Source organism: Macrotis lagotis, chromosome 1, assembly GCF_037893015.1.
Source record: "Macrotis lagotis isolate mMagLag1 chromosome 1, bilby.v1.9.chrom.fasta, whole genome shotgun sequence".
NCBI classification, from domain to species: Eukaryota; Metazoa; Chordata; class Mammalia; order Peramelemorphia; family Peramelidae; genus Macrotis; species Macrotis lagotis.
Window position 1 is genome coordinate 155,141,282 of NC_133658.1, and position 21,771 is coordinate 155,163,052.

The window sequence follows — 21,771 nt, forward strand, 5'->3', positions numbered from 1 at the left end:
TAATGAATTACCCTTCTCTTTACATCTCTATACCCTGAAGTAATTGTAATTAAACCCTCATGCACTGATCTGAGGTACTTATTATATAAAAGACCCTGGCTAAGCTTGATTTCCTGATATAAAGTTCAAGATTTGCAAAATTCAGACAGATTTTGTCTGGGATTGTCTCATTAGTAGTAGGTATAAGTAAAGTACAATCTTTTGTTTTTTTCTTTTTGAAAGTACAATCTTTAATTCAAATACATCAATTTGGTACTTTTATACATACTGCTGAGTAGGGAATGACATGCTAAAGGTTTTACTTGGTTTGATATCCAACCATTATGGTAGGTAACTGGAAGGCTTTATGGCTCATTTCAATTCCCCTGGCAAAATTAGTAAATTTCAAGGATAAGAGAGCTCTATTAAGTAAACAAAATTGAGAAGGGCACAAAATATATAAACAAAAAGGAAGAATGTAAAAATACAACAAAAAGACAAGATAATATCCAAATATTCAAAAACTTCATAAAGATATATTTGAAATATACACTTAAATCAAAATAATGAGCTAGGTATGATGAGAAATATCTGTAATCCCTTGTGTATTAAAGAGGAGACTAGAAATCATTTGAATATTGTAGTTCTGGACTTTAGTAGGGCTTAAAACTGCTCTAAATCTAGCACCAGTATGAAGAACAATCTAGGAGTAGGGATCATCAAGCTTCCTAAGCAGTGGTTGGTCTGAATCAGATCTGAAATAAGCAGGTAAAAGCTTCCATGCCAAACAGTGAGTAGATGATAAATAGCTGGTGAATTTCTAGCACAAGTAGAGATAAGAAGACTCAATCTCAAAATAAATAAATAGATAAATAAATAAACAAAAACCCCAGAAAACCAACTAAATAAAATGAAGAGGATATAAAATACAAAAAGCTGACCTTAAAATTTAAACAAGTGTACTAAGAGGAGGTTCACAGACAAGAGCATGTCAAAACAAAAGAACACAACTCCTTCCTTCTCATATTGGACTTCCAAATTTAAGGGCAAACAGATTGTAAAGAATTCCTAAATTCTTGAGATCAGTGTAAATGGATATGGACAAATGAAAATATAATTTATGACATTATATGACTCTTTAGCTGAATCATTAACAATATTAAAAAACTAAAGAAACAAGCTTGATTATTAAAAAAGAAAATCTATAATTATTATTAAGATAACAACAACCCCCCCCCCCAATACTAGTATAAGCCAAGGTGGGGGGAATCACTGAGGAATATCTAAGTCTGAGAAAAGAGGCTTAAATCACAGGCATACATTATCATGCCTAAGTTGACAGCTATGAATTGCAATGCAGAAATACAAGCCAGAATCAAACATATCAGGAGCAACCCACTGAGACTAGATATGGGTCTAACCTAAAGGGCTATTTCAGTTCTTACCTGTTACCTGTGCAACAACTGCCTGGGAAATCCTCCGATTAGCAAGAAAAGCTTTGATTTCCTCTTTTATCACACTACTGTCACGCCTAAAAGAAAAAGAAACAGACCAACACATATTATATACAATCGAGGCTATGAATGAATGCTAAAAGTAGGAAGTACAGACTAAAGAGAGGAACAAAAAAAAAAGACAAAACTCATAAGAGAATATAAATTAAACCAAAAAACATCACTTTTCCAAGTTCAAAAATATAATATTACCTAACTCATAATGTGCCACCTACCAAGTTCCACTATTAGAGGTGGGGAGGTGAACATCAAAGGTCCATAGATTTAAGATAGAAAGGATGTCAGAAGCCATCCAAGTCAGGAGCTTTTAACTTTTTTTGGCCATGTAACCTTCTGAAAGTATGACTAACACCTATGGACCATTGCTCAGAATATTTCTTAATGTATAAAATAAAATATATAAGTTTACAAAGGAAATCAATTATACTGAATTACATTTACTAAAATATTAAAAAATAAATTCACAGACCAAAGGTTAAGAAGAACCCTTGATCTAGTTCAATCTCCTTTTGTTAAAAATGAGGAAACTGAGGTTAAATGACTTACAAGTCAGCACTAGTTGTCCTTCAATATTGAAGAACCAATCATGCCAACCAACCGAATCATTGGTGGTGTGACTTGCACAAAATGAGGGGTAAACTGTGCAAGACATACTTTTCACTTGCCTTTAAAAGAACTATTACATCCCAATAACATGATTGATAGCAAACAGGACTATTGTGAGGGTCTAGCTGCTGTGGGAGTCTCTTGACCTTGAATTGATTTCTCTTCCTCCCATATTAGCAATGAACAATGGAGCACCACCAATGCCAGGTAAGCATGAGATATCTGGGAACAGAATGCAAGAACCTAATATATCCTAATCTGTCTCTTGATGGACTAATTGTTAGTACAACCTTTCCTACCAATCCTTCCACCTTTAAGCTGCTCATCAGTATGTTTTGATTGGCAATAGCTTTAACTCTAGAACAATATCAGCTTGCCATTCATAGGTCTATACTGCTCTACTCAGTTAATACAGTTCCCAGAGCTTGAGTTCACCAGATGCCAACAGACTCATGATGCTTTCCAAGTTGTGGGCCCCTCTCTTCAGACAAACCTATTCCAAGGCAGTCTTGCTCTTCACAAAGAAAAGAGAACTCCTCCAGGGTTCCCCCTGGCTTTTCCAGGATCTGTCACATGCTGTCAACATGTCCACTGCTCCAGATTTGGGGATCTGAATTCAACTTCCTTCCGATCAGCTGAGGGCAACAGAGGCAATCCCTTTGAAACAGCACTTGCCTATCTCTCAGGTCCAACTGACCTGTATTTAACAGCTAGTAAACAAAAGAAGCAGGATTTGAGCTGTTTTTCCTGACTCTAAGGTCAGTATTGTCCTCTATACCATGCTGCCTCTCAATTTATTGCTTACATAAAGACAGAAAAATATATTATATTGAAGACAGATAGAAAAATTACCTCTTAGATCAGAAAAAAAGAAACCTGCATAGTTTCTGTGTAGCTTATATACACATAATTTGTCTTTAAAATTTTGGGAAAACTGTCTAATGGCATGACTTCAGATTCTTCAACAAAACAAAATAACTGATAAAAATATTTTAAAAATTTAAAAATCTCAAGATGGATTATTTATGCCTAAAGGAAATTAAAAAGAGTACAAGAACTTGGTATAATATAAATACCCAAACATTTGTGGGAGAATTAAAGATTGTATTCGTAAGTAATGCTCAGAATTTAATGAGAAGATGATGGAAATGGGGAAAGTTTATAATTATATAATGAAACAACAATTTGATTTAACTTGTTCAAAAAACTTTTAACAAATGGATCACATTCCACAGAAGCATGAACTACATCTAGAGTCTTCAGAACTATCTCTATGAATATGTATGAGATTCAATACTAAGTCAATAGGTCCCCAAGTATTTCCTAAAAACAAGCTATTCATTTTTTCCAAGGGATGAGATAACTGGGGAAAGGGGGTGGAATGGAGGGGCTGTTTCTGAATGAGGATACTTAGTGGATGGTAAAGAAGTACCCTACTCCTAATTTCCCTTAACAAACATTTACTAAGTTCCTATCATAGATTAGCCAATGTACTAGGAGTTGAGAATCCTACTATCACCTCTACCACCACTGCTAGTTACTGTTGCTATTACAACTACACCTCCCACTGTCACCAATACCACCACCACCACCACCACTACTACTACTGCATCTGAGAGCCAGAATTTATAAAATGCCTGAGAGTTTGCAGAATGCTTTGCAAGTATTATCTCATTTTATTTTCATAACAGCCCTGGAAAATTAGTGCTTTTATTATCCAGAGAAAGGTAAAGTGATTTTTTTTGTGTTTTAACCTCATAAAAAATCTGGAAAGTAGGTACTATTATTAACCAGAGAGAGGTAAAGTGACTTGCTCTTGTCACAGAATGATGGAAGCCACATTTGAATTAAGATGCTTTTGTCTCCAGGTTCAACTCTCACCTAAGCTGCACACAAACAATGAAACAATCTTCCCTAACGAAGAATTTACATTCTAATGAGACAGATATTTAACATATATTTTACTTTATTCTTTATGTATATGCAGACAACCAACACACATTCCTACATATAAACACATATGTAAATACAAAATAAATATAAAGAGAACAATTACCCACTGGAGACCCAAACTACATGCTACAGAAAAGGTAATAACTGGAAATATTTGGCTTTGAGTAAGTTTTGTGATTTTAGAGGGTGGTGCCAACAATGACTAAAAACTAATTACAGAAAACTATAAGAGAAAGGACTTCAAGATTGAATTATCTATTAAAATATTTAAAATTTATCATATTGATCTGGCTATAATCTTATTTTTGCTTAAAAATAAAATGATCTACAATTTCATATGAATGTCTAAATAGTTAAAAAATTCAATAATACACTACTTTATTAAATGATAATATATTTTAGAAAAATGTACATGATTATGTAAGTTAAATAATTTGAATGTGAGGAAAAAATTATAGAATATGGTAAAGGTTCCTTTGTGCTATCAGCTAAAAAAGAAATGAATTCATATTCATATCTATTTCTAAGAGATTTAAGGCAAATTTAAAGCAATCAAATCATCTTTGTTTTATAATAGAAATATAAATAACTTCCATTTATTGCTTTACAAAACATAATATAAAGGTAGTTTTTGAATATATATACACACACACAGACACATATGACTTTTGAATTATGAAGAATACATCGTAGGGTAATGTCAAAAATGTGTTTTGCAGTGGAAAAAAAATTAAACAATTTAATTTTCCTAACTTATTTAAATCCATCAACTTTAAAAATATACCCTGATTTCAAAACATAAAGAAAAGGCAACACTCAGGGGCAGAATATCCAGTCTGTGAATTATTCATTGCTTTGCAATATGATGATGTTATCAATGCCTGCAGGAGTTGGAACAGCAACAGCAAGAACAAGGAAGGAATTTCTCTAGTTTATAAGGCAACAGCAGTCAAAGGACTCAATAACACTAAATTTCTAGAAAGCTGGGGGTAGGTGAACTACTCTTTATATGACTCCTTCTGCTCTCCCTGAAATAATTCAGGAAAATGATGATTTCTAGATGAATGTAAATGGCCAGGTGGTGAGCTAAAATGGAGTTTTAATGGTGGTTATGAATTTCTAAAGAGTCTACTCCATTTTTCTGTGGAGTTAACATTTTCAGTTTAACCCTCAAATTAATATTACTCCCTCTGCAATCTCATTCTTTCTCTCATCTAAAACATATCCTCTTCTTAGTCCACTGAGATTTAGATAAAACTTATTTAAATGATTAAAAATTCCCCTCAATACCAAATCTATTTCTCAATATCAAATCTATTTCTTTCATCCTGTTTCTTTAACTGAAACCTGGCTCTTTTCTGAAAAGACTATATTCCCCTACTCTTTTCTGTCAAGCTTTCTACTCCTCTCTTCCTCAGTCCTTCCCAACTGTATCCAAATGAGGAAAGACAAGTGAAGGGAAAGAGGAATAACATATTACAACTACTGAATAACATCCCCCTATTCCTCAGTCAGGTATTTGGAGGAGAACATCAAAGAAGAGTACAAATTTGAAGCTAGGTTATCTAGCCCAAAGACTTTGATCTTGCAATTGAATAAACTGCAGCTCAAAGAGGTTAGATGACATGGTCGTAAACTCCAACATAATCTGGTTTACCCTACGTTCACAGCAATAACTCACACAATGTGGCAGTTATACTTGAAATAAATTTTTCTACTTACAATTCCTAGAAAAGCATCCCTATCTCTGTCCATGCCATTGCCAGCCCTAGAATGCTTTTCTAGAAGACCATAATCTCCCTGAAGGAAGTGAAAGCTTTAATTGGTTTTTTTCCCCTTGGTCTTTGTATCCTAGCACAAAAGAGATGTAATGAAGCTTACTGAATTGAATTGAATTCTCATGCTATCCCTTATATATCTAACTATATCCTACTCATTCATCAATCAGGACTCAGGCAAAAGGTTGATTCCTGGTCTATATTCATGACATATCTTTCACTGTGACCATCACCTCACCGCTTCCCTGGGATCTATTAACTGGATTCTGTCTCTGAGGTTTTTGGCTTTGATAGATGAGCTTTGGATCTATCTTGTCATAGCACCAGTCCTCTACCACTTCCACATGGCTCCACCTAGATGCCATGCTCTCATACTTCCATCTCTCCTTTATGGACACCTTTCTCACTTAGAATTCAAGGCCCTTGAGGGCAAGTACTATCTTCCTTGCTTGTATTGTTTTTCCAGGCCCTCAGCATAGTCCTTCACATACAGTAAGCCCTTCATTAAAAGTTGTGTCTCTCATAAATGTAAATTTTGCCTTTATAGCATCTGTATACAGTCACTTCATTGCTCTGACATCATGCTTGGGTGGTTCTTTTGTCACCTCATACCTGGACTACTGCAATAACCAACTGGACAGTCAGTCACCATGTCTCAAATCTCCCCACTCCAGTCGATTTTCTAATCAGCTGTCAAAGTAATCTTTCTAAAATCCTGACTATGCCACACCCTCACCCTCTAAATGACAGTGGCTCCCTAGTGTCTTCAGGATCAATTATAAAATCTCTTAGGCATTTAAAGTCCCCTATAGCTTCTGAACTCTCTAAACTTCAATTTCATCAACTATAAAATAGGGATAACACTATCATCTACTTTACAGACATCCTATGAGGAATAAATGATATTAAGAAGCATTTTTCAAGCTTTAAAGCACTATGTAAAAGCTATCTATTATTATATTTTAAGTTTGCTTCATCTAAAATTCTCTACTTTCAGTCTTCTAATATACAATATACTGTTTTTAATTAAAAATGAACTATGGGGGCAGCTAGTTGACAAAGTGGATAGAGCACTGGCCCTGGAATCAAGGGAACCTGAGTTCAAATCTGGTCTCAGACACTTAATACTTATTTAGCTTTGTGACTTTGGGCAAGTCACTTAAACCCAATGCCTTGCAACAACCAAAAACCAACAAGAAAACAAAAAAAAATTGTTGTGGCAAATTAAAAGCTACTCCAGAATATACAGAATCAACTCGCTGTTTGAACTGACACCTATCTGATCCCTTATAAAACTTCTTGCCCTTTCTGAGGCAGGTCTGATTTCAAATCAATTGAGAGCAATGATTTCTAAAAAAGCCTGAACTTAAAAAGTTTGACAAAAAATTCAATCTGATAAAGTAAAACAAAAGCATCCCAAATTTACATTTGATTAAAGAGAATGAATGATATGCATCAAGTCTAGTTTGGGCATTTCCTAATGAGATCTAACATTTTACACCTTGCAAATGGATTCCCAAATATTACCTCATTTTTATCTTTAACAACACTGGAGGTAAATTTTTTTTTTAATCAAAAATCCCATTTCGTAGATGAGGAAAATGAGACAGAAAAAGGTTAAATGGCTTGTACAGAATAACAAAACTAATAAGTATGTGAAGCTAAATTTGAATTCTGGCCTCAACTCCACTGTTCAGTTCAAAAGCCAGTTTTGTACATAGGACATCAGTCCTTTTTCTAAAATGCATCAAAGTATTTTCTAGCTTTACTTGATTTTGGTTTACCAAAGTGTCATGGAAAAAGCAATTCCATTTGCAGAAAGTTACTTGTTAAGCAAATTATTTTTTATATTGAGTGAAAATTATGTTATTCAAATTTCCACTCATGAAAAGAGCTTTGAAAAATATTGTGAAGTGCTACATAAAAATGGAGTGTATTATAGATCTAGAAAGGACTTGTCCAAGGTCACAGTTAGATATCCCAGGTCTCTAACTGTAATCTAGTGATCTTTTACTAGAATACATTGCCTCTTTATGAGTAATTATTGTCTAACACAGAAATTTCTATACAAAAAGACATTTTCCCAAACCTAAAATAGAAATTACTGCAAAAAAATAAAGATAATCTTTAAATTTTGTTTAAAAGAACAAAAACTAAGAAAAATCTTTTTTTTTTTGCAAGGCAATGGGGTTAAGTAATATGCCCAAGATCACACACGTAATTATAGAAAATATCTATAAAGTGAACCCTTTCTTCTTTTTCATTCTCCAGCCTACTGCAATATTATTCTGGATCCAGTCTCTTTCAATCCAAAATGCTTTGAAATTTGACTCCTGCTCACACTACTTGATTCAAAATGATTCTCTTCAAAGTTAACTCAATCTACTTATTGTCAAATACAAACCTGTCATTTGGTCACACAGAACAATTTGACTTCTGTTTAACCCCACATGCAGTCCAATTCTGAAAGGTTTTTATATATCTTGGTCTGCCTAACTATCCTATTCAGGCCATCATTAACTCTTACTGAGACTATAATAATCACTTAGTAAATGTTCTAAGACATTCCTAAGACAGTCAATTCAACTTAAAAATATTTTAATAAATATCTACTATGTACTAGGCATTTAATTAGACTAATACAAAATCCTGGTTATGACGTGACATTATGTTTACTCAAAATGCCCTTCCTCAATATCCAGCAGTTGAAATACTTTTACTTCACCTAACTAAAGGATAAATTATTATCTAAAATCTGAAGTTTTATTTACTCCATCTTACAGGATAAATTACACAGTCCTGAAAGTCCTAAAAATAATATTACATTAAGACACAATGTTATTGACAGAATCTCAAGGGAATTCTGAAAACAATATCAAAATAATACAAATGTATCTAACCTCATTAATTCCTCCACTTTATCATCTACGTCTAGGTCCTCTTCTGAGGCTTCAAAACTGTATGATCTCTGACCCATGCTGTTTGCATGATAACGAGTGGGAGACATTTTTCCATTCGAAGTGGACAACCTCTCATTACTCTCCCTTCCATTCTGATTGGTAGTACAAGGTTGTGGGGAAGTATCATAACTGTTGCTAGGTGATGGGGACATCCCCGAATGTTGGGTCTGTGTGGAAGCTGTAGCTGTAGAAGAAGATGCTGGGACATTGTTGGTACTATTTCCATAAGAACCTCCTCCATAGCTGGGCCTTCTCCCAAATTTGTCATTATGCTCTTGATCAAGACGATCCAAAGTTTCCAAAGCATGGAGAATTTCATGTTTGGTCATTCCAGTACGTCGTAGGCGCTGAAGCAGGTCTATTTGTTCTATAGTAAATCTGGGTTCATCTGTGTAGTGAGACATGGTTTCCAGCAAACTAAAGAAAAAAATGATAGATAAAAAAATTATACTGTTACTAGGAAACTTAAAAGGATGGAATATGGATTCATATAAAGTTATATACATTTTTGTTTAAAATAGTATCTAAAATTCTTTCATATAGTGAATTACAAAGGCTGAAAGAGTTTCTTCTGGTGGCAAATAAATGAAAATATAACAAAGTGTTAAATTTTGTATTTTTCTCAATTTTAAGATATATGAATAAAAAATTCAACTATAAAAACAAGCTTGTATTTCAAATGAAAGCATTTTAAACTACCCCAAGAATGATTTTATACTTCAAAGAGGTCTTTTTTATCTCTATTTTATAATTCTAGGTTAAAGGAATAACAAATGATAGTCAAAAAACTTGGATTTGACATCTCAATTATTAACAAAATTTGTCCTATCATTTTTATAAGGAAAAAATACTTCAAGCAAACTATCACTATAAACAAAAACTAAAAGAAACATTAATGGAAAATTCTTCTAATGATACATAAGAGGCTTATTATGTGTCTTGTCATCCAATTCATTGAGTAGATTCTTTTTTTCATTGAGTAGATTCAAAAGTATACTCTTATTTGACTTATTCATTCTTTTTGTAAAGGTTAAAAAAAGAAGTTTCTGAGAGAGAGAAAGAGAGGGAGGGAGGGGAAGAATGGAAGAGAAAGTCCTTCTAATTCTTTGAAAATTACTTGCATAGCTAAGGTTTCCTTTAACCATCACTGGGTATGACAGTCCATCCAAAAATAAGCTTAAGGGGGTGGAGCCAAGATGGCGACATGAAGGGATCCAGTCTTAGGAGCTCTCTGATAAAACTCATAAGCTAAGGACTCTAACTAAACTTTCGAGAGACAGAACCCACAAAGGGACCCAGTGAGGCAGTTCTCCTACTCAAGGTAACCTGGAAAAGAGCAGAAAGGCTCTGCTCCCCAGGGTCGAAGGGGCAGCTGCCAGAGGGGTGGTCCGCCAGAGTGAAAGAACTTCAGCCTCCCGGAGGCAGCCCCAGGGCGCTGGGAGTCACAGCTCACAGCAGTGGGGGAGTCTCCTGAGCTGCACCCCAGGGAGCATCAGGCACAAAGTGGGGGAACAGCGGGGGACTTCTGTAAGAGCGAGCATGTGGAGCCCAGCCCTCAGGGCACACAGCAAGCAGCTTGGTCTTTCCACAGTCCAGACAGGGAAACAGAAGCAGGTGGAGCCCGGAAGCAGGAGCCCCAAGGGCAAGAGCCCATTGAGCTGAGGGAGGGTAGTGAAGAGAGAGAGAACTCTGTCCTCTGCCCCTGGAACAGGACTCTGGGGCTCTGACCACATTCAGATCCTGATCCCAGTCTAGGCCCCCCCAGAGAACAACAGCCCCCCCACCTCAGCCCGTGGTAGAGGGGGGTGCTTATGGTCATTCACAGACCAGGAGGGAGGACAGAGCCTCACACACTAAGACCCTTGTGGGAGTGTCCCAAAAGCTCAGGAAGCACCCCAAAACCAGGCCCAGGCTGGGAAAACGAGCAAGCAGAGAAATAAGAGGAAGACCATTGAGAAATATTTTGCAAATGAGCCCAAGAAGGATCAAAATACTCAGTCTGAAGATGAGGAAGCACAAGCTCCTGCATCTAAAGATTCCAAGAAAAACAGAAATTGGGCTCAGGCTATGACAGAGCTCAAAAAAGACTTTGAAAATCAAACGAGGGAGATGGAAGAAAAACTGGGAAAAGAAAGGAAAGAGATGCAGGAAAAACATGAAAATGAAGTCAGCAGCTTAGTCAAGGAAATCCAAAAAAAATGCTGAAGAAAACAGCATGCTAAAAACCAGCTTAGGTCAAATGGATAAAACAGTTCAAAAAGTTATTGAGGAAAAGAATGCTTTAAAAAGCAAAATTGGCCAGATGGAAAAAGAGATAAGAAAACTCTCTGAGGAGAATAAATCCTTCAGACAAAGAATAGAATTCAGGGAGATTGATGAATTTACCAGAAATCAGGAATCAATACTTCAAAACAAAAAAAAATGAAAAATTAGAAGAAAATGTGAAATATCTCATTGAAAAAACAACTGATATGGAAAACAGACTCAGGAAAGATAATTTAAAAATTACTGGAATACCTGAAAGTCATGATCAGGAAAAGAGCCTTGACATCATTTTCAAAGAATTACTACAGGAAAATTGCCCTGATATTCTAGAAGCAGAGGGCAAAATAGAAATGGAGAGAATCCACCGATCCCCCCGAGAAAGAGATCCCAAAAAACCAACCCCTAGGAATATTATAGCCAAGTTCCAGAATTCCCAAGTCAAAGAGAAAATATTACAAGCAGCCAGAAGGACACAGTTCAAATATCGTGGAGCTGCAGTCAGGATCACACAGGACTTAGCAGCAACTACATTGGAAGCTTGTAGGGCTTGGAATACAATATACCGGAAGGCAAAAGAGCTTAGAATGCAGCCAAGAATCAACTACCCAGCAAGGCTGAATGTCCTCTTCCAGGGAAAAAGATGGACTTTCAAAAATAAGATTAAAAATGTTTGTTTCTCAGAATATACAATATATAGCCTAGGCAACATATCCAGCACTAATAAGCATTCTTTTTTTTTTTTTTTTTTTTTTTTAGGTTTTGCAAGGCAAATGGGGTTAAATGGTTTGCCAAAGGCCACACAGCTAGGTAATTATTAAGTGTATGAGGCTGGATGTGAACTCAGGTACTCCTGACTCCAGGGCCCATACTCTATCTACTGTGCCACCTAGCTGCCCCACTAATAAGTATACTTACAGAATTAGTGGCCTATAATAACTGGCTCAGGTAACAATTTTGTACGAATCTGACAAATAATGTTCACATACATTTGTTTTAATTTTTTTAGCTTCAGTTTCTTTTTCCTGGAAATCAATTTCCCTCAGCTCCTATGTCTACTGTATTTTTTGGAAATATCTCATGCCAGGTCAAATTGGGAGATATTCCCTTAAGATAATGATAAATACTTCAATGAAGGTCCTAAGTGGCACTTTTTTCTATCCTTCCATAGTTGTCCCAGCACATTGGCCTCAGTGAAAAAACCCAAGTGGCATAATTTTTTTCTCCTGCACCACAGAAGAATAAAACCCCTTTTCTTCAATGAAAAATGAACTGATTTCAAATTGAGACAGTGATCCTCACCACTGCTTTGTATTCCCAGTTAGGCAACGGGACCCACTATACAGTATAGTGGTCAGATCACCTGGCTAATAAAGTTGCTAGATCAGGGGTTGTAAAAATCACTTGACTGTGACCAATGTGCATATTTCTTATTATTCACCTTCACATACTCTCTAGTTTAGTTAATCTTAATCTGACTAGTTAACTTTCTTAGCAGTTTATCTTTAGCTTTCATGTTTCTGAATAAATAGTCCTACATCCCTCCTTCTCAAATGAACTCAGAAAAGGACTGCATACAAAGGGAGGGAGAGAGTATTCAACTAGCCAGTTAGTAATCATTTATTAAGCACTTATTTTCTAGGCACTGTGCTAAGTGCTAGAGGTACAAAGAAAAGCAAAAGAAAAAAGTCCCTAAAAGAACCAGGAGAGATCAGTGTAACTAAAACCTAAACCAAAGAATCAAGGGTTCAACAGTGACAAAAAGTGTTAATAAGGATCAAGACTGGGAAGAGACCAATTACATTAGTAATTATGGGATTATTACTTACTTTGGAGAGCAGTTTCAGTTGAATGATACAATTGGAAGTCAGATTGCAACAGAAAGTGAGTAAAGGTAAATGAGAAAAGACAGGATGCAAAGGATGATAGTGGAAATAGTAGGGTCAACAGAGGATCTTTTAATGAATTTAGGATGCTTTTAGGAATCATTTTTAATGATTAACTTGATAGTAGGATCAAATGAAGGTGATTTTTATTTAAATGTAAACTCAGTATAAAAATCCTCACTTAAACCACTATCTAAAATCCTGTAACAAAATATCTCCTCTTCCCCATTTCAGTCTAAACTTGAAGAAGCCACACCTTTAAAAATTGTGATTTGAGGGGTGGCTAGGTGGCGCAGTGGATAGAGCACCGACCCTGGAGTCAGGAGTACCTGAGTTCAAATCTAGCCTCAGACACTTAATAATTACCTAGTTGTGTGACCTTGGGCAAGCCACTTAACCCCACTGCCTTGAAAAAAAAATTGTGATTTGACAATGTTTGAGGGTTGGAAGGAAGGAACAGATAGATTTGAAGATATTGGAGATTATAGTCTACAAGAAGATGACAGAGGATATAATCTTTTGGAGAAAAGATAAGAGGGGATCAACGATGTGTGTGCGTGTGTGCTCACACACACACGCACACACTCAGGCAAATCTAACATGACATGGTCATGGAAGGCTTCCTCCATAGGGTAGAGATTAGGCAGGAAAAAGGCATAGCAAGTGATGGAAACTGAACCTGACAAACAGGAGAAAGAAGTCCCATTCTCCATTAATTTTCCTCTTCTTTTTCCCTCAAAGGTTAGGTGTAGCAAAAGATAAAAAGCCTGAAGTTGGGGCAGCTAGGGGGAGAACTGGCCCTGGAATCAGGAGAACCCAAATGTGACCTCAGACACTTAATAATTACCTAGTTGTATGACCCTGGGCAAGTCACTTAACCCTATTACCTTGTAAAATTCTAAAAAAAAAAAATCCTGAAGTCAAAGAATAGGTTGCTTTTCTTTGCCCCAGAGTTTTTCCCTATTCCATAGGCTGGCAGCAGGAAGTTATTACTTTGGGGCAAGGAGAAATCTTTTGGGACAACTGGAAGACATCTGTCCCAGCTCCTTGCCTCATACCCTAAAAGGACACACAATGCCCAGCAAGAGATGGAAAGCATAAGATGTAAAGTCAGCAATTTTTGGATTCTCTACTTACCTGAAGAGGTACCTACTTTTACTTCTTGAAATGATTGTTGATAATTTTTAATCCAAAATCTGTGTATTTTGTGTGCATCCTACTCTCTTTTGACTAAAAAAAGATGAAGAGGTTCAAGTAACTCACACTCTCCCCGTTCCTCTTTATTTATGTAAAGTTTTCCCACATTTCCACCTACTGTAATCCTTTCCCCTCAGCCTTTTCTTTTTCTGAAGAGATAATTTGTAACATTCTATTTGGTAGAATGTAAAAAGTTTATCCTAATACTGATCGACTTTTTAATATTTCTACTTAGTTCTGGTCTTTTCATCATGAATATCTGTTAGTCTTCTATTTTACTGAAGGTTCTCTCTCCCCACCCCCACCCCCTCCCTACTGTAGGATTATAAAAAATTTTGCTAGTTACTTTACTACTGGCTGTAAACAAATCTTTTTTTGAGACACTGTATTTTATGTAGTCCTTTCTAGTAATTACAAAATATTGTATGGTCCTGACCAGTTCTTTTGTATTTGAATTCCTGCTTTCCTAGTAGATAATTAAAATACTTTTGCTATGATACAAGTTCTGATTTTGGCTGTGACACATACCAAGAAGTTTTGAGCATATCTTTGAGATTAGTAATTCTATTTTTTCACTTTATCCTTATTTCTTTTATTCTTTCTTGAAATGGGGTGTTTTTGGTCATTGTTTTCAAGTAAGTGAATGAATATTAGGTGAGTTTTGGATTTTTTTAAACATAAAATACCTTACATTTTGTGGTATTTTTCAAACTTTTGACTTTGTTTTAATCTTTTTATATCTTGTGCAATCATTAATTTTAATTTTCAATGAAACTATCTGTTAATTGGGTATATTTCTATACTGCTTGTGCCAAACTATAAATACCCTTTCCAAGTTTATTTCATAGTTCTCATTTCTTCTCCAATTCTTTTAAAAATTTATTAATAGAAGTGCAAACTTTTCCTTTTTAAAAAAACCCAATTTCTTGCATCTTTGCTTCTTGGAGTTCTACATGGTCATGTGACCAAGATACTATTCTGCTTGGAGGCTTTCCTTGTACGTGATTTGGAATTATTTTCTTCCTTTCAATTCATGTCTTAGGCATCCCTGGAACATAATCATTATGGTTTTTTTTCAGTATTTTTTTACTCATACTTCTACTTTACCTGAAGATTCCAAATTGAAACTTTTTCTTAAGACTTGGCTCTGGTCTCTTGTGGAAGGACTTTGGTAGCTTTGTTTAACCTTGGATGTTCTAGCCTGGTCAGGAAAATGGAGCCCTCTTTTGCACCAAAGGTCTAGCTCTCAGTTCTTCTCTCCTGGTTGAAAGAGGTACTACCATAGCTGTCTTCCTTTCAATGATTGCTTCTCTTGGGTAAGATAGCTTCCTGTTCCACAGTTGCTGTCTTGGTTACTTTCTTGCCTAAGGGTTGAATCCATGTACTTTTCTTGGAGAAATGTCCTACTGTGGTTTCTCTTTCAATTTCTGGTCGCTGCTAGTTCTGGCACTCTTCTAATATTCAAGTAGTTGTCAAAGGAGTTAGAATTCCATTTTTCCCCTACTGTATACATTGATTGGTTCTCTGCAATGATAACTATTTGAACTTTGCATCTTTTTCTCTATGCTCACTGATAACTATCTCTGAGTTCTAGGGGTGTTGGTGCTATAAGTGCACTTACAGAAATGATGGTGAGGACTGTACAAACTGTGTTTTTAACCTCTTCTGAAAGTTTAAATTTTATTTAAAAAATTTTACAAGCGAATTTTCATTTGGCATTTTCCTGAATGTTTAAGCTGGAGATCAGAGAGATTCCACTTATTCCACAAGGGTGATGGTAAATTGAGTCCAACTCTTATCTAGTCCTTAGTCACTGAATGACTGTGGCCTTAGACAAATTGAGAACTAGGAAAGACCTTAATTTAGAAAGGCCAGGGTCACCCACTACATCTGAGACTTCCAATGATCTTGACTTTTTATCTTGCCATTGGACTTCAATGACTCTGGAGGAATAAATCTGATATCTCTGCACAGCTCTGTCTCACTTAGATCCAATTCACATGCAAGTACACATCAATCTCTGATGCCATTGATTCTCTTTGAGAATGATGATAAACAATAACTACTATTCATCAGCAATAGTTCCATGACACCAATTCAGGCAAAAATCTCTCATAGTTCTTAAAAACTGATTCCCGAGTCAGATACAAATTCATTGCTGCATTAATCAGATATGTTCTTTGAAGTAAAGAAAACTTAATTGACAGCATTTTCTTTTCATAAATGGTCAATATTTCAATGATCCCTTTAGTGATATTGCTCATTTAAATTTGCTATATAGATCTTGTATTTATTTATCTGTGTCTTCATTGTGTAGCTAAGTAGAAAGTAAAGAAAGAGACTTTCTCCTTTTAGTCCTCAAATCTTTGGTCCCTATTATGTTATGTTATCTGTAACATGGCATACATTCAATAAATAGTTATTAAATTAATAATATCTTCAAGGAATGTGCTAGGAAAAAAGTCAAGCTCAGTGGTCTACACATTGCAAACTCTATTTTCCTCATCTGGTCAGGCTATATAGATCATATGGTCAATTCATCAATGGCAGTTAGATATGCTTTTCTTACTCTCTGCTTACTTAATGTATACACATATTCTCTATTTGCATTTTATTACTGTTGGCAGAAAACATTAGAAGCAAATGGGGGTGGCTAGGTGGTATAGTGGATAAAGCACTGGCCTTGGAGTCAGGAGTACCTGGGTTCAAATCTGGTCTCAGACACTTAATAATTACCTAGATGTGTGGCCTTGGGCAAGCCACTTAACCCCATTTGACTTGCAAAAACCTAAAAGAAAAATAATAAAAATAAAAAAATAAAATAAAAGTCAGTGGGTTTAGATTTTCTTTATGACAGAGGCAAGAGGAAGACAATAGTTAAAAAAAGAAGCAAATAAGAGTTGAGTATCTGTGCTTTTTTATCTATTATCATTATCACACATATGTCATGTGATGACTCTGTGTCTTATTTGAACTTACTTTATCAATGTAGCTGAAAAAAGTCTTTTTTCTATCCTTGGCTTTCCTCAACAGGATCAGTTCATTTTACTCCTTTTTTGATGTTTTATTATTGTTGATGTCATTTTATTAAAACGATGGGGTTAAGTGACTTGCCCACTGTTAATAAGTATCAAGATTCTCCTGACTCCAGGGCCATTGCTCTATCCACTGTGCCACCTAGTTGCCCGTCATTCTACTCTTCTTACAGGAACATACCATGTATATAAATTAAGAGAGTTGGGCCCAGAATCAGGAAGACCAGAGCTCAAGTTCAACTCTGGTCTGAGACGTTTACTAGCAACTGTGGAATAGGAAGCTATCTAACCCCAAAGAAGTAATCATTGAAAAGAAGACAGCTATGGTAGTACCCCTTTCAACCAGGAGAGAAGAACTGAGAGCTAGACCTTTGGTGCAAAAGAGGGCTCCATTTTCTTGACCAGGCTAGCACATCCAAGGTTAAACAAGGTTAAACAAAGCTACCACTTAACCTGGGCAAATTACTGAATATGTCTGTTTCCTCAACTGTAAACTGATCGTTGTTGTATGGAGTATATGAGAAAGTTATATAAAATACTGAATGTGGTGGCAAGCACACAGTAGGGTTTATTCAATGCTTACCTTCCACCTTTCCCCTCCATATCTATGTTAATCACTCTTTCCTCACTGTTGCCCTGCCTACTGAATCTAACCCAGGATTGTATCCAGCCAAACCTACTGAAGAATGTCAGGGGATTGAGCACTAATTGAGTTGACCTGTGATCTGAAGTTGTTCTTGAATCCTAATGTAAAGATAGAAAATAATGAGGTAGTATGATCCCTTCAAAATAATGCCTCTGCATATATAGTAAAGGGAGAGGGGAGCAAAGGGGAGAGGGGTGAAAATATTATTTAAGAAATAAGGTATTTTTAAAAGCAAAACCAAAACAATGCCTCCAAATCTTAACTACAGCTTATCAGAGCTCAGATCACATAATAAAGATGAATATTTCAGAAATGGTTATGAACAGTTTCTGAAGATACTGTTATATTAATCTAAGTACTTCAATCAACTGATTCTTCAGGTCATTAAATGCACTGACTACATCTAATTGTCAAATTGGAAAGTCTTGAAGTGCTTTATCAGACTTGTGAGAGATAAACATGAACAAGCATAAAGACTAAATGAATTTAAAAAAACTGCTTACACTCTAACATGGGGAGATGATACATGCACCCCTTCTGAATTTTATCATTATCTGAGGTCATTTAGACCCCAGAAGGTCTGGGAGTAGTTCTGCTATGTCTTGATAATTTTAATAGAAGAATGCAACCACAAGGGAAGAGTAAATGAAAAGGAAGGTCAGGTAAAATTATTTTACTTATTTATAGGAGTGGGTGGAAAGCTATTGCTCATAAGTAATCATGAGCAGTTGGACTTCAGAAAGTCTGGAAAGACTTAAATGAACTGATGGGTAAGAACATTGTATACATTAATAGTAACATTACATGATGATCTTTAGCATTTTTAACTTGGCTCTTTTCAACAATACAGTGACCAAAGACAATTGTAAAGTACTTGTGATAGAAAATACCATCTATGGTATCAGAATGCAGATCAAAGTTTACTATTTTCAATTTTTATGTTTTTCCCTTCCTTTTTGTTCTGATGCTTTCACAATATGATTAATATGGAAATATGGTTAGCATAATTATATATGTACAATCTATATTAGATGACTGTGTTTGGGATGGGAGGGAAGGAGGGAGAAAAATGTGGAACTAAAAAGTTTAAAAAGTTTAAGTTTAAAGTTAAAAAAGTTTAAAAAAATGATAGTTGAAAACTATCTCCACATGTAGTTTGGAAAATTAATTAATTTTTTTAAAAAGTGAGCAAACAAGACTAAACAAATAAGGAAAAAGGAGTGGGTAGAGTAGGTGACACTTCAATGTGTTAAGTTTCAAATGTGATTTCAGTTTCATCTGAACTGGTCACAGAACATATAAAGTTGGTTATAGAAACACATTCACTCAACAGTAAAATATAGGAGGGAAAGGGAACAAGAAGGATTAGAGGGAGATTAAGGAAGGGATTATTCCTTTTTTTTAAAGATTTAATTTACTTTGAGTTTTACAATGTTCCCCCTAATCTTACTTCCCTCCCCCCAACCCCACAGAAGACAATTTGCCAGTCTTTACATTGTTTCCATGGTATACACTGATCCAAATTGAATGTGATGAGAGAGAAATCATATCCTTAAGGAAGAAACATAAAGTAAAAGAGATAGCAATATCAGACAATAAGATAACAGTTTTTCCCCCTAAATTAAAGGTAATAGTCCTTGGAGTTTGTTCAAACTCCATGGCTCTTTATCTGGATACAGATGGTATCCTCCATTGCAGACAGCTCCAAAATGTCTCTAATTGTTGCACTGATGGAATGAGCAAGTTCATCAAGGTTGATCATCACCCCCATGTTGCTATTAGGGTGTGCAATGTTTTTCTGGTTCTGCTCATCTCGCTCAGTATCAGTGCATGCAAATCCCTCCAGGCTACGCTGAATTCCCATCCCTCCTGGTTTCTAAGAGAACAATAGTGTTCCAAGACATACATATACCACAGTTTGCTAAGCCATTCCCCAATTGAAGGACATTTCCTTAATTTCCAATTCTTTGCCACCACAAACAGGCCTGCTATGAATATCTTTGTACAAGTGATGTTTTTACCTTTTTTCATCATCTCTTCAGAGTACAGACCTAGTAGTGGTATTGCTGAATCAAAGGGTATGCACATTTTTGTTGCCCTTGGGGCATAGTTCCAGACTACTTTCCAGAAAGGTTGAATGAGTTCACAGCTCCACCAATAATGTATTAGTGTCCCAGATTTCCCACAACTGGAAGGGATTATTCCTAAGCAAAACCTGCACAAAAATACTTCTAGCCCTTTCTGAGGTGGCAAAAAATTAATTCATTAATTCTCGACAAGGACACAGATGTGACAGGATGCTATTGTGCTGTAAGAAATTATGACTGGGAAAGTTTCAGTGAAATCTGGGAAGACTTGTTTGAAACAATGTAAAGTGAGTAGAAGATGGAGAACAATTTATCTAATAACAGTACTGTAAAGACAAATAATTTAGATGAACTTTGCTCAGCATAATGACCAAACATTTCCAGACGATTTATGATAAAACATGCTACTCATCTCCTGATAGAAAGGTAAAATAGATATCCAGATAGAAAGCAGATGGACAGAGAGATGGATAGACAGGAGGAGATGCTATTCACATTTGAGTGTGATGATCTGGTCCAGAATCAGAAATATAGTCAGGAGGCCAAGGAGAATAAATAGAGAGAGAAATTGGATGGAGGGAAATGCAGTTAGCAACAGTAACTGTGAGAAAAATGTGAAGCAGTTTCTCTTATAAAGACCTCGTTTTTCAAACATATAAAGGATTGAATCAAATTTATAAAAATAAAACATCCATCTCCTGATTGATAAATGATTAAAAGATATGAATGGTTTTAGGTAAAGTAATCAAAACTCTCTATAGCCATATGAAAAGATGCTCTAACTATTGATTGGAGAAATACAAATTAACACAATTATGAGATACTGTCTCATACCCTTGACTATAGAAAATAAAAATGACAAATATTGGAAGGGAGGTAGGAGAAAGAAGACATTAATGCATTGCTGGTAGTGTTGTGAACTGATACAAACATTCTGTAGAGCTTTTAGGAACTATACCCAAGGGACTGTGAAACCATGACTACCCCTCTTTGACTTACAAATATATTTATAGCAACTCTTTTTCTGGTAGTAAAAAATTGAAAATTGAAGGCATGTGCATCAACTGGACAATGACTGAACAAATTATGGTAGTGATTATGATGGACTCTGTTGTTTTGCCCATACTCAGATACACATTGTAGTCCTGGATGGCAGTCCCAGGAGGAGCCCTTGCACACCAGAATTTGCTGTCACAGGGGATCAAGGACTCACCTCATAGTTCCAAGCAGAAAAGAGTGCCTTTGGTCACTCAAAAGACCAGAGCACATACCATGAGAATAGTAACCTCACCTCTCTCTCCTTAGATGGATGGATGGATAGATATAGCAGGATCAATGTGTAAATTTGTTTGGATGTACTAGGCAATATATGTTTATAATAGAAGTTTTGTGTTTCTTTCCTTTTCATTTAGGAGGAACATTGGAAGAAAAGGAAAAAGAGTAGGTAGATTTTAGCTGATTGAAAAAAAATTAATTAAAAAAAGAAACCACTGGGCATCAAAACATATACAGACTAATTTAATGTGAAGTGTCTTATCAAATCAGAAAAAATATTTTCACCTTTTCATCTTCTGCAAATGATACTGACATATAAGCTGCAACTGGTCTTTTAACAAATACATAATATTGTGCTTCTGACTTTCCAAAATTTTCCACAATGTAATCTCAATTTTAAAGAACTTTCTACTTCATTAACCCATAGGTGAGTTCCTTCAGTGGCCCCCTACACTAGGTATAGGCTTAGGTGATCTACACTTTATTCCCCTCCTGACTAGATTTTTGATTCTGGGCCAGGACACCACACCCAAATGTGGACAGCTTCTCCTCCTCCTCCTCCACCATTTTTCAGTTTCCCAACTGTATGCTGT

At 35.7% G+C, this 21,771-nt stretch overlaps 1 protein-coding gene across 7 annotated transcripts in view; it reads right to left on the reverse strand.

Annotated features, from left to right (window-relative positions):
* HMBOX1 (homeobox containing 1) overlaps positions 1-21,771 on the reverse strand; it is a 275,712-nt gene that overhangs the window by 154,057 nt on the left and 99,884 nt on the right. For all 7 annotated transcript variants that reach the window (XM_074209195.1, XM_074209193.1, XM_074209192.1 and 4 more), the window contains 2 exons: positions 8,731-9,207; positions 1,425-1,510 (listed from right to left, as the gene is read on the reverse strand). In XM_074209195.1, the coding sequence (XP_074065296.1) occupies positions 1,425-1,510; positions 8,731-9,207 (563 nt within the window). The remainder of the gene's footprint in view (positions 1-1,424; positions 1,511-8,730; positions 9,208-21,771) is intronic.